At 41.0% G+C, this 14118-nt stretch overlaps 1 protein-coding gene across 1 annotated transcript in view; it reads right to left on the bottom strand.

Annotated features, from left to right (window-relative positions):
• LOC119901259 (cadherin-2-like) overlaps positions 1–14118 on the bottom strand; it is a 90883-nt gene that overhangs the window by 43222 nt on the left and 33543 nt on the right. Inside the window, exon 3 of the mRNA XM_038716853.1 lies at positions 2279–2508. Coding sequence (XP_038572781.1) covers positions 2279–2508 — 230 coding nt within the window. The remainder of the gene's footprint in view (positions 1–2278; positions 2509–14118) is intronic.

The following is a 14118-nucleotide window of genomic DNA, read 5'->3' as shown; positions in this document are numbered from 1 at the left end:
AGCAATCAAAAATGGCAAAGTAGAAGAATTGGACTTACTTACTGCTACAGAAGTATACATTATACTTAATCAACACAACATGTAAAGTGTTTGTATCAGAAAACAGAGAGCCCTCTACCTCAAATATGATGACATACTTCATCATATCATCAGGGGGAATTAGAATTAGAGGCCAGTGTATAATATGTGCTTCAAATAAAAGCCTGTTTCTCTCTGAAGTTCAGGTTCATATATTGGAGAATAAGAACAATTTGAGAATCAAGATATATTTTGTACTTCAAAGGATTTGGCGGCCAGCATAGAGCACAAAGACGCAACACTTAATATAACTAAGGTGACCCTGTCTGATCTGTCAACCAAAGACGGATTTTACTGACATTTGGAGCTTGGTGGGCTGTAAATGTGATGTTTGTCTCACTCTTCACTTTCATTTGATAACAATCCTGGTGCTGCCTATCAGCTGAAGGGTGCAGTGCTGACACTGCTCCCCTGGCAAATGACTAGCTGTTAACTGCCAGGCTGCTCCTCGTGAGTTTCCCTTCTGAAGGATGGTGACAGCTTCTTTCACTCTGTGATACTCGTCCTCGCAGACTGCAGCAAGCGTTGCTGATAGCAGCTAAAGCATATGGCAGCCAGTTATTTCTAGGCTGTGTTTAGAAGAACAGCCAATCAAGGCCAGTGTCTTGTCTAAATACATGCAGAGGGCTTTATTATCGCTGTTGTACATGAAACAAACTAACAGATGGCTGTTTGACTCGCTTTGTCTCTGCAATCAGCACTTGGCCCACCTCAGACGCCTGCTGGGCTGAAAAAGCTGACTTTATATCTGTAGATACTTCATCCAACATTACTGAAGCCTCGAGGGGTAATAACAGCACCACATTGTTCAGACTGTTTAACGATCTGCTTGTCAAAAATTACAGTTCTCTCTCAGGAAGGATTCACACGTGCTGGCATGTGATCTAGGTATGCAAAGCTGTCTGTTCTGTATGTGTTAATGAAATGAACTCATGATTATTTAAATGTCTCTGACTCACTGTGTGTGCACTGTATGTTCACTCAGAGGGTTGAACATTTCACCCAGTAGAGAGGTACATATAATGACACTCTCTGATCCCAAGGTGATGCTGTAAAAATCAAGTTTGGGTTTCCCCAATGGTCCAAAAAGTCCAAATTCTTTCATCACTTTAATCTCTCAAGTCGTCTGCATCTTTTCTTCTCCTCTGAAATGTCAAATGTCAAGTTTTTTGCGACTTGCTTGGATCTCAATTATTGCCGTTCGCGGCTATTATTATTATTATTATTATTATTATTATACTTTTGGGTTAATTAGAGTAGTCTAACTTGCAGGCAAGATCAATCAATCATGACTTGACCAAAATAGCCAACTGATACATGCAGTTGGAAGACATTAATATAGATTTCTGGTGTAATATTTATAAAATATAGGCCTACAGGCGTACACCTTGCACTAACATTGCTTCCCACATTTATTTTACTTTGGCTGGCCGCCCAGGTATATTAACAGCTGCCAAAGTATTTTTGGCGATCCATCCTAGCATTTTGCAGAGAAAAGAGAGAGATGTTATCTGGTGTTAGGTTAAAAGAGGCGGACACAGTGGAAATATTACATTGCGGAGCAACAGTGAACGTGCCACTGCAGAGCACACAGTAACCACGTTGGTTTCGATCCACATGCGGCGCACTTGAAAACTAAATTGCGGGTGAGATTGTTAAACGTGTAGAGAGATGTTGTCTTCCAGGATCTCTCAGGGCAAACCGGTGAGTTTGCAGTGACAGACCACAGGTGTAGGCTAGGTGTGTGCGTGTGTGAGCGTGGAGAGAAATGAAGAGAAAGGGAGCAGATTCAAGTAGTGAATAAACACTAATATAAGGAAATTACCTAGAATAACCCACTAGAAATACAAATCAGCTACTTTATACACCGCTACCGCCCCCCACTCCAACGGCCGCCGCCTCCACAGTTACACTGTCTAAATGACAGCTCCACAGTCCAGGGAGTGGGTGTGTACGAGACCGTGGACTTTTTTGTTGTTGTTTCAGAACCGTTTCAGCCCTAGGCGGGCCACATGCACATAATGCACATAAATACACAGTTATCATGGAGGAACGTTAAGAAGACTTTACAACCAAATATTTGTCAGCCCAGCAGAGTCAAATATAGAGAGAATAGAATAATATTTTTCACATTTATTCACAGTTTTTTTCAGCAGTGGGCGTACATGGAAACAGCTCTTTACTTCTGCTACTGTGTTACCTGTTCATGTCCTGAGCCGTTGTCATTTGGACGGACGTGGAGATGCACTATCGTCTTCCAGATCTGTTTGGACTGCAGGTCTCGGCCGTAGACCGCCACCGCGACTTTTCCCTTTCCCACCAGGCTGAGGCGCCGCAGGGTGTAGACGACACCATCCTCACTCACCCTGAAGTCAGAAGAATCTCCATCCTCGAACCACACCTTCCCTCCACCGCAGTTCATGAAGCTCACTGAGAGAGACAGACAGAGGCAGATGTGAGACTGAGTGGACAAACCCACCGGTCACCTGCGAGATGTGCTTTATGGTGATATGGTTAAATATCTGAACACACCCAGCAACCAATTCATAGGGTGTTTAATCTTTACATCCCTCCTGAACCCACCAGTGGGCTCAAGTTTACATACTATTATTTTATTTTTATATTTAAAGATGGTCACTTCAGGCAAAATTTCAGGAAAGTGAATTTTAGGATGCAACCGTTTCCAGCACCTCTAACATGACAGCCAGGTAGACTACAGCGAGCTTAATAATGTGTGAAAGCCCCTGCAGAAGTTAAAGGTGCCCTGTGGAGGTCTCTAACAGACTTGTTGAATGCATTCCTTTCCAAATAAAACAATTGCATTCCTATTTTTCGTGCGCATCGTACCAGAGAGACAAAACGGATACCCGCTCCTACAAATGACTGGCTGCTTTCACCGGCTCTACTTTGAGTTCTTTCCGGATGCTTGAACACTTCACCCTGTCACTGGAGCTGGACAGATTGCCGGTTTTGTAAATGAAACCTTGAAATAACATCCTGGCACCATCCTGCAAAACTCAAGACTCAACAGCTGCCCAGCTGTGCGACCTGGAGAAGTTGAGACCGCCCTTCCAGCGGAGGAAAAAATACCAAATGCAGACTGAGATTTGGAAAGAAAGTGCACAAAAGGATGCTCAAGAATTGAATTATTTACCCTTCATGGAACGAGCAGATACTGTATGTGAAGTTGTCCAGTGCGGAAAAATGTTTTTTCCCCTGCTCAAGCTCCTTAAGGGAAAATGTAAGGGATTAAAAGGCTTTTAAGAGGTTGAAGAAGAAAAACTGGATGCTTGAGTAACAGAGTGAAGAAAAAGTCATGTAAAAGCTGACTTGCTCTTAGATGAGTATTAGAGGAAAGATCGATGGACCTGGCCAGAGAGAGTTTAGCCTGCCTGTAAATCCCAAAGCTGAAGCAGGATTTGCAGAAGTAAAACCATAAACGGGCAGAAATGGGACCAGCTTTCAGCAGGAACAGCAGGTTTTCACTCCCTGCAATTTTCTCCTCTTTATTTGTCTGCCAAGTATAGCCTTCCTTCGGAGAGGAAATAGCTTTTGTGATGCCTGGGGGGAGGTACGCAGCACCGTGACTGCATTTCACCGGAAATCATCACAAGTTTGTCCGCGGTGTGATTTGAGCAGACACAGCACGCTCATGCAGAACAAAGCTGTCAACGGCAAATGTCAGCTCATCACAGTCTCCACATTAAAAAAGTCAGTGCATCCAGAATGGCTTCTGCAGCCTTGGTTTCTGTCCGAGCACTTCTTTTGACAAGTGATGGAGTATCAAACCAGAAAAGGAGGGTGGAAATTAGAAATCTGATAAGATTTCCACAAATTATTCGATGCAACCACAAAGGCACGCTTACATTTTTTGAAATGTCTTCAGAATGTCTCCTCAACACAGCCTCAGAAAAGTCTCCATTATGATTTTAACGTGAAGTCTGCAATGCAGTTGTATGTAGGGCCGCAGCTCAGGACTCATTTCATCAAACATTCATCCTTAAATTACTTTTTTAATTAATCAAGTAATCTATGAAATAATAGAAAAAAAAACGCTCATCACAGTTAATCATAGACCTCTTTAAATTGCTTGTTTTGTCCATCCAAAATCCCAATCTATTACATTTATAGTACTATAACAATGGAAAATCCGCAAATCCTTATATTTGAAAAGGAACTGAAGGAATATTTGGCACATTTGCTTGATAAACTACTTAAATAAAATCAAAACTGATGTGATACATTTTCCATTTTAACTGACTAATTAAGTGATCGATCGTCCCAGCAGTTGGGTTGGGGTTCTATAGCACTATATCAAATCTGGATCCATTATTGAATCGGCTTAACAATTAAGAATCCTTTTGAAGCCCTCATCAAATCTAACTAAGTTCAGTTGTCAGCAACATTTGAAAGAAACTAAATTTATGAATGATTTTAATGGTTTAGGTCAGTAATAACTTCTCTTGGCTGAGATTCTGCAGCTTTTAATGCTAGTCTAATTTACGTTCACAATCACAAGCTATAGCCTAAAAAGACCATACAAAGTGTTGATTAAATATGTAGGCTACCTGACATAAATAAATAACAGCTGTAGTCTAGTACTTTGGCCCAAATTTTAATGCTCCAAATTCTTACTTCCAAATACAGTCATCCAGGTCATAGTTATCCAAGAAAGGTTAAATCAAGGGCAACTGGACTTGAGAAGATAGAAGATAGGTCTCTCATTCGAGGGGCTTCTTCAGTTCTGACTGACTGCTAGGGAATCCCAGCCATTTTACCACTGTGGTATCCATCAGTATCCATCCAATTGGTATCCGTCACCTTGATGATGAGAGGTGGCTGCGGCTCAGGGGTTAAAGTGGCCGTCCACTTATCACTTACTGGCTCCTCCAGTCTGCATGTCGAAGTATCCTTAGACACGTTACTGAATCCCAAATTGCTCCCGATGGCTGTGCATGTGTGAATGTGTATTACTGTTTCTGGTGGCAGAGGCACCTCAGCCTTTGAGTGTGAATGGTAGTGTAAAAGCGTATGAGTGGTCAAAAGCTTAGAAAGGCGCTGGGAATCCCTGCAGTCAGTTAGAACTGATGAAGCCTCTTGGGTAAGAGCCGAAACATTTTCAAGTATCTTTTACCAAGGTCGGTTGTCCTTGATTGATTAAGCTCCTTCCTGGGATGCTCCAAATACTGTAATGCTGCCAAGCCAAGAGAGCCGAGATGTTTCAGCCTGGACCAAAGTGGTGAATCGACTGATCCTTCTTGTTTAGGTACTATACTGATGATATTTGGCACTATATTGTATTCAATTGATTTTTTTGAAGCATTGAACTGACAATGTTGGGCACCATCAATGTTGATTAATGTGCATTGTCCCTGGTAAATAAATCCATCCATTCATTGTCAACCGCTTATCCTGCGTACAGGGTCGCAGGATAAGCGGTTGATCCCAGCTTACATCGGGCAAAAGGCGGGGTACACCCTGGACAGGTCCCTGGTAAATAAATAAAATAAATATATCAAATCAAATTAGACAGAGTCGTTGCCGTTGCTTGAATGTGTATGTGCACCTGTATATCACATCCACCTCCGACATGTACACAGAATGGTAATAATAATTTACTCCTGCATGCTTTGCACTCTGCTCATTACACTATTGTCTCAATCTATCCATTTTGTTTTCTTCATAGTGTGTATATATGTGTTCTAAATACTGTAGCCTGTGTTTGATTTTATTACTGTATTATTGTGTTGTATAAGTAAGCACATTATGAGCATTGTACAATCCAGAGTCAGTATGTGTACACATACCTGGCAATAAAGCTGATTCTGATTCTGATAGCGAGAGCTACATGGTTAGCCTGGTTAAATTACAAGGAAAAACAAAGGTTTAGATACAGACTTTTTGCCATCAGAGCTTAGAAAATTCAGATATTTTGCCAACAAGGAACAAGAACCAATACAGAACCGTCTATCGCAAAAAAAACCCACATAGCACTAGTTGTATTGTGTAGCTCTTAAGGACAGCACTAACCAGCACATATTTTTGTCTTGTTTTTCACATTCAGGATGCTAATGTATTCCCTTCTCCACAGCTCAGCTGATAGAAACACACCTTATTCACAGTTTTTTTAGTGTGTTGTAAAAGTTCATTTTAAATGTGCCTGATGGCTGGATGGAAACAGCACTTAAGAGACAGAGAACAGAGCGACAGGAAGGGGAAGAGAGACAGACAGAGAAGGAAGAAATGAGAGAGGGTGCCTGTGGAAAACCAACCACAGGCAGTGTGGTTAGCAGTGATAGGCGCTGCTGTGATTCTGTGGATGTGTGTGTGTGTGTGTGTGTGTGTGTGTGTGTTCATGCATATTCTTGCCCAGAAATGTGCAGAGTGGGAAGTGACTGCACTCTTGATTTTCCCTGTTTATTATAACTGTGTATTTGTTGTTATGTTTAAGGCACCAGGCCCCATTGTTGGCTGTTTTCATTACAATATATAATGTATGCAGAGCTTGTGATCACATGATTTAAGCCCTCTATGTTTATGTGCTTTGTGCTCCTAATTGATAAACCTGACTAAACATAATTGCATAAAATGGTTGGTCCAAATGAGCAGGGTATTCTGGCGTGCAGCAAGCCTCTTCTCCACATCCAATTCTTTCACACGGCCTGTATTTAATCAGTAACTATACTGCTGAGCGGGGAAATTCACATTTTCTGTCTGATTAAGATATAAACTCTTTGATCATGAAAGCATGATTCAATACATTTGCTACTGACCAGCTGGGGTTTACACCTTTTTTCCTAATGTTGTCCAAATAAAATGACCCCTTTGTGACTTCTTCTGGTCAAAGCCTCACAAATAAGTTTAGATCACAGGAAACCAGTTTTCACTGAATCCAGCTCTTCTCAGTCTGAGCCCTGAGACCTCTATGACATAATGCATGACACAGAAACACAACGTACATCTACTTTATAAATTCACATCAAGTCGGGTTTGTCCTATTTTCTTGAGAACAGTTGAAGAGTTTTTGCCCCCCAGGCCTTCTGCGATGGTGAATCAAATCAAACAAGCTAAAAAGGCTAAATCATTTTCTGGTTGAGCTGTTCACCATATGCATGGCTTGACAGGGTGGAAGTCACTTTTGTTTTAAGGCATCACGAGCCAAAAACGTTTCAGAACCCCTGACACTGCAGTGTTCTGCAGTACAAATCTATCAAACTGCATCTTATCCATCAGAACAAAGTGCAGCAGACTGAATTTAATAAAAGGACTATTTTGTCTTGAAGGTCTCATGACAGACTCCTCTGTGAACTGATGGCAGAGGGTTCATGAGAACACTATTATCATTAAGAAATGTTGTTATGTGATTTTATATATGGAACTTTTTTCATATTTCACACATAAGGAAGTTCCTAATTAAAATATTTCAAAGCTGTTTTATTTGACAAAGACCATAGATGCCAAAATATGCAATTAAGTATTGCACTTTCAAAAAGTTGGGGAACTTGAAAGAGATGGTTTAAATCAAATCAGTCCAGATATTTAGTCCCTAGTATGGCTGAATCTCCAAATACACTGGATCCAACATTACCCATAGTGCAGTCTTTTCACTAGACCCTTCAATCAAACATCATGACCAATTCAACTACAAAAAGGCATCTAAATGTTTTCTCAAGATTTCTTACTTTTTTGGAGCTGTTTCACCACCATCCACAATTTATTCTGATTGTAGTTATACTGCATTGTTGTTGAAGATCAATCACACGAAGTATTTAGCAACACTGCTTTGAGCATACTTCATTTTGCCACTCTACACACTACATACTCAGAACCTGCAGTGTGTACTGGAGTATGGAACTGAGAGGTAGCCTTTACATGTCTCCAAACATAGTTTTAATGTCTTGCATGCATGCTATAACCTATTCCATCAACTCTCAATACCTATTTTCAAAATCTGGAGGTTCTTTTTGCTTTAGTACATTTCTAAATGCTTACATATGCCTGTTTCAAATGAAAGCCTGATCGTCTTTGCAGGTAAATAGCAGAATTTACAGTATCTGCCAACAGACACCCATAACAATTTATCTGTAACCCAATTACTGCCAATAAACTGGCATGTAAAAGCACTGGTTGGGAATTAGTGTTTTATTTTATATTCAGAAAGGTTAGTGGGTAAGGGTTAGTAATTTATAAAAGTATTTCAAAAGTGTGTAAGTTTACATTCTGAGACACAGTGCTGGCAGAAGGGCAGTGAGATAAATGAATATAATCAAGTAAATGGGCTACAGTCTGGAAGAGCTACTCGGTAATGGCGGGGGCGTATTTCCCAAGAACCCCACCCAGTTCTGAATGTGCCACACAAGGGCAGCTTGATCAATGCACTACTGGGATATGATCAATATCCTTGCTGGAAAAAAAAGGCTCAACAGTAGTTTATCTCTGAAAACCCCAGCAGACACACACACACGCACGCACGCACGCACCAAAGCTACAAGCCTTACATTATGATAAGAAGTTGGAGAAAGCAAGAGTTTACAGTAAAGATAAGGGGTGCAAGAGATACAAAATCAAGCCCCTCAAGTAATGCTGCAAGCTTGTGTACAAGTCTTTACAGTGACATAGAAGTTTGAGCTCAAAATTGAAGCCTAATTCACATAAACTGACTGCAAACGCATCCAACTGCATGAAGCTCATGCAACTTTCCTGTTACCTTAAATCAAAATGACTTCTTACTAAAGGCATAGAATCATCAGTTTACTCACAGATCTGTAAGACCTGATGACGGTGCTATGAAAAGTCAGAGGGTCACCCAACTTATTACAGTTCATCCTGAGGGGAACATGAATGTTGAGATATTTAGGTCTGGACCAATGTGGTGGACCAACCAACATTAGCATTCCTACAGCCACGCTGCGAAGTAAACTCTGATGTTAGCTTTAAGTTCAGTTGCATTCAGTCGTGTGGCACAAAAACTGGAGCTGACTGCTTATTAACTCCTGTTAGTGATTAACATCAGTATCAGTGCGATGTTGGTGGACTGTCCAAACAACGAGTACGGCCATGAGGGTAAAGCAAACAGTGTGTTGATCTTGTATCTGCAGGACACTGAGGGTCACCGTGAGGAACACAGACTTTGACCTGAGGGGATTTATCCTGTCTAATCTGACAGATTCAGGAAGAGCGGTGTGACTGCTGATCGAGAAAACTCCTGAATCATTAAATCAGTGTGTCAGCATCTACAAGTCCATATTTTAAAGTCAATATTAAGGCAGGAAAGGTAAAAAGATAAACAGACAGGCGGCCAACAGTCAAACCAAATCCTGTGACATGGTGTGGCCCACGAGGCCCAGCTGTAGCAGTGCTATGACAGGCTTAACACACTTGCAGATAAAATGACACACACATTTACATAAATGAACACACACAAATTAAGGGACATGTGAACCTGTACACACACACACACACACACACACACACACTCAAGCAAAGATTAAAAGACAACAAAGAGAACTAAACAGGATTAAAGCCTCACTAAATCTTCCAAAACAATTTTCTGTCTGCTAAATGCTCACAACCACTGCTGAGAGAGAGTGTGTGTGTGTGTGTGTGTGTGTGTGTGTGTCGTGGTGACAGCTGGGTGTTGATAGATAAACTCTGTCTAGGAGCGAAGCCAGAGGCCAACTTCCTTCTTCTCCCTGTCAACCCAACCCGTGCAGACAAAAAATATAGAGAATAATATTTCATGAGTTTCAGTTCAGTTAGAGGCTCCTGCTGCGTCATTTACAACTCTGGACATTTTCTACACAATGTGCTGGCTTTCTTAGCAGTTTGGATGGGCAGTGCCTTTAGATGTGATTAAACTGAACAATGTAGCATGGTTAGCTGAGAAGAAGAAAAATGTCATTTTAACAAATGTTTGGGCCATGATCATCGTCATTATACTCCACTGACCATGCTGCTATTATTTTAAATTAACTAGCTCTACATTGTTTTTCAAGCATTCATGTCAGCATTCATGAAGATATTTTCGGAAAGGGACATTTTATATATGTTTACTTTTTAACGTTTATTATAAAACTAAATAATAAAAAAAATGTTAGTCCTAATGCTAACTGCTCCAAATTTCTATTTCTACATGTTTCATAATACATGTCAATAAGAAGGAGCTTAAAGGAAGTCTTCTTCATACTGCATGGAGCTAGGCTAGTGGTTTCCTCTTGCTCACAGTCTTTGTGTTACCTATGTGTATTTTGCTGAGCTCTGATATTGGAAATACACAAGGTCACTATATTTCAAGTATTCCAATAGAAATGACCTAAAAGACTAACTATGTGGTGTTCCCCACCCTGAATATAAAACCTCCATCTAAAACAATACTCCCTGTTCCCCTGTTGGGAAAGCCAGTGTTCTCCTCTGGTGTCGGTGGGCTGGGCTGCATGACTCACCCCCACTCCTCCTGAGAGAGATAACACTGGGAAGCATGCAAAATCAATCAGCCACGGCCCTGAAAGGCCAATATGTTGCTAATAAACACACACAGGCAGAGTGAATGCTGAGCTGGCAGACAGAGCTCTGCAGTGGTATACCTGCATTACACACTCTGTCAGGGCATTAGCATGTGAAGACAGCACAGGGCTGAGAGATGAATCACAGGCAATAAGAGCCGCAGCCTCGACCACTATCCTCACCTGTTGTTCACAGGTCCATCCGTTTACTGACCCACCATGCCTTCTTGCTCAACAGCTGGCAGCCTTAATGCGCTTGGATATGTGTTGAACACACTTCACACATGGCTGCAGTCCAGGCCTACAAAGACACGTGTTGTTTTCCTCTGCTGCTACTCATACATTTTTAATCATTATAGAAACAGTGTACGACCGCAACATGTCGTTTAAAGAAGCAGAGCGGCCATGGGTTTTTCTTTCTTTTTGGCACAGCTGAATGAGAGATTTTTATATTTCTAGCTTTCAGCCATGTTGCTGGTATTGCCTTTAACAGAGGGAGATGTATATTGACAATGAAAGGTTTATGTTGTGAAATCTCAGAGAAACGTGTCATAAAAGCCTTCTATTAATATTTGTTATTGTTTATTGATATTATCATCCAACCTTTAACATGCCTGTATCATAGTTGTTTCCTGTTTCGTTGAGAATCCCATCCTCTACATCAGTGCTGACTAATTTACGCATACTGTCTTTGCTTACTTATGTCTAGAAGGGCAAATGACTTCGGTTGCTGTGATTATGATCGATGTTGGACTAGAACCAACTGATATTTTAATAAAGTGACAGCACATACATATATTTCACTAACTCAAACAATTGGATTTAGAGGTAACTTGCTCTTTGACTACATATTCTTTAATGCTGTATCCTTTTTCATCAGGATGCATTAACAAATAAATGTCATACTGAATTGTGCATTAACTCAGTTACTGTCATTTATTATATCATATATTCCACAGACTGAGAAGCACTCAGCGTGAGTCAACAAATAGCCAACAGAATACTGAGTAAACTTTACTCACTGTGCTTGGTGTTATTTGCCAGTGTCGGTGTCACTGCTAGTTTCCGAGCGACACAGTTGTCATTTTTACGCCCAGCGCGCATGGTGGCAGCAGAAAGTGACTGCACCTTTGAGCCACAAAAACCTGGTCTAAAGTAAATATTTTCCTGCTATTTAAAGGGCGCATTATTCACATAGTAAGGTGCGATTATGCGCCGGTTAACTAGCAAAAGCGGAGTTGGACACACCTTAAATGCACTTGTGCCATGTAAATTGTTTTTGCTCCTCCATCTGACTTTTGGGGCCCTAAACTGCTAGTGGCCCCAAAAGCCTCACATTTTTCTATAATTGAATTATTTTTGCAAGACTAAAGTACTGTATGGACCAAGATAGGCCTCTGCATTATTTAGCTAAACCTGTAGACCTGTCCTGAACAGCATCCCTGTTCTTGCTCTTTTCATATCGGACTATTCTTTACCTCACGGTTTACATCTAACAAGGGCCCAACAACAAGTCCCCCTAAGAGGTCAACCCTGCCGTGTGCATTATGTTATATGTATGTTATGTTAAGTGAGCTGTCATATTGTTTTACATCCCACAGAGTTCTGTATCATAGTGTATCTTACTGCATCAGGTTGTTGTGCATCAGCATAAATCAACACAATCATAATGAATCGCTGACTTGCTCAGAGATATAAATCTGCTTTGTGGCGGATTTTCCATTTCACACACACACACACACACACACACACACACATAGGAGTGAGATCAGGAGTGCTTGTGAGCTTGCAGGCGGAGTACATAGTGAAGTGGTTTAAAGAGAGCCTCATCTTAACCAGAGCTCCCATCTGTTATTCCCACAGTGTTGGACAGGCAATCGATATCTGGAGCGCAGATCTGCGACAACTGCTGATTGTCTTGGTGGACTCTCAAAGCTAAATGAGATTTACTTCATTATACAGCTTTATCTAATTGTAGCAGCGCCAGTACAAAACCACAAAATAGCCCCTGGAGAATTTAGACTGACCACTAGAGCTGTGGTCACAAAGTATGTTTCCAGTTCATGTCTAAGAAAACAATTCCAGCCACTGTCCATTTCTAACAGCACAAAAGAAGCTGGCACTCTGAAGGTGAATTATATCTGTTATACTATATTTTATAAATCCTTTTACTGGCTTCAAGTGATTTTCTTGTGATGGTTTGGCCTTCAGAGCATTTTCATCTACATCAAAGACAGCATTTATTTAGTTGAAGGGGCCTGAGCACCATAGCAACGTTGTTCGTTGTGAATGTGACAGAGTTAAGCAGAGCCTGGCTCCTCTCCCCTCTATGCAATCTTAAGACAGAGCCGTCTGAGCAAACAACCTACAGCAATCAGTGTTCATTATCAATTCTTAATGCTATGCGTGTTAGGGCTCTGATCAATGCCTGCATTGATCTGCCTCTAATCACACTACACACACACATTAGACACGCAGACAGACTGACAGATTAGCCGAGTGGTTAGAGGAGCACACGGCAGCCATGTTGAGGCTGATCCACCCACCCAGCCTCCCGCCACTGATAAACTAGAGCGTGGGTGAGGAGGCGCATGGGAACAAACACTGATGAGTCTCTGGGGACAGCAAGGACACTTAGAGACAAACACATTATGTTACCACACTGTTATTGTTCTTTAGTGTCTTTATTTTGTCTTCACAGCGCTTTGTGGCACCATAGTCGTCTTGTCAAGTACCAAAAGTCTGCATTAACTTTTTGGTCAAATTCATAATCTTATTTCAAATGTTTCTCTGAACACTGAAAACTCAGGAGTTGTATTGGCATTAGTTCTGCAAAATGTTGACATGCCTAGTTCTATGTATCTATTTTTATTTTTTATTAATGTTGTCTTTTTAACTCAGTGCGACTGTAACCGCTGGTTTTGTATTGTGTTATGATACAGAGAGCCAGACCAGGATATCTTCGGAGGCGATCTCTGTTTGCTCTGACAAAAGAGGTAAATAGCAAAATCCTCCGGTCAATTTAGGGCTGCTCCATTATGGCAAAAATCATATTCACAATTATTTTGGTCATAATTGAGATTATTTAACACGATTATTAATTGACTTAAGAAACAGCATGCATTTACTAAACTTTTAAAACTGAATGCTTCATATTTAAAAATGATTACGCATTATCCCAAACTCCCAAGAAATAATAAGGGCAGGTGACAGGTGAAGTACTCGAGTTGATGACAACAGATGCAGTGACTCCAACCAACAGTAAGAAAAGTATAAATATGGTATTACATTAGAAGACAGGGACACCGTAAAGCCAGGTAAAGCAACACTGAACACGCCTGGTTTAGTAGAAGTATAAATAAGGTGTAAATTTGTTAAGGTTACTGTAACCCAGCAGGGGCACCCACTCAACAGTCGCATTATGCGCTGGTCGTTTAGACGTCTGTGGCGAGCTGTCATTTCACGAGCTGGGGCTGTGTATTTAATAGATAGACGCGGAACTGCAGAAGAAGGATGAATGCCAAAGAAGTTCTGGCAA

The sequence above is a fragment of the Micropterus salmoides genome, unplaced genomic scaffold (assembly GCF_014851395.1).
Source record: "Micropterus salmoides isolate LMB-PRFRI ecotype aquatic unplaced genomic scaffold, ASM1485139v1 Ms_hic_scaffold_13, whole genome shotgun sequence".
Classification (NCBI taxonomy): domain Eukaryota; kingdom Metazoa; phylum Chordata; class Actinopteri; order Centrarchiformes; family Centrarchidae; genus Micropterus; species Micropterus salmoides.
Note: the sequence above shows the minus strand (reverse complement) of the source record. Positions and strands in the feature narration are given on the sequence as shown.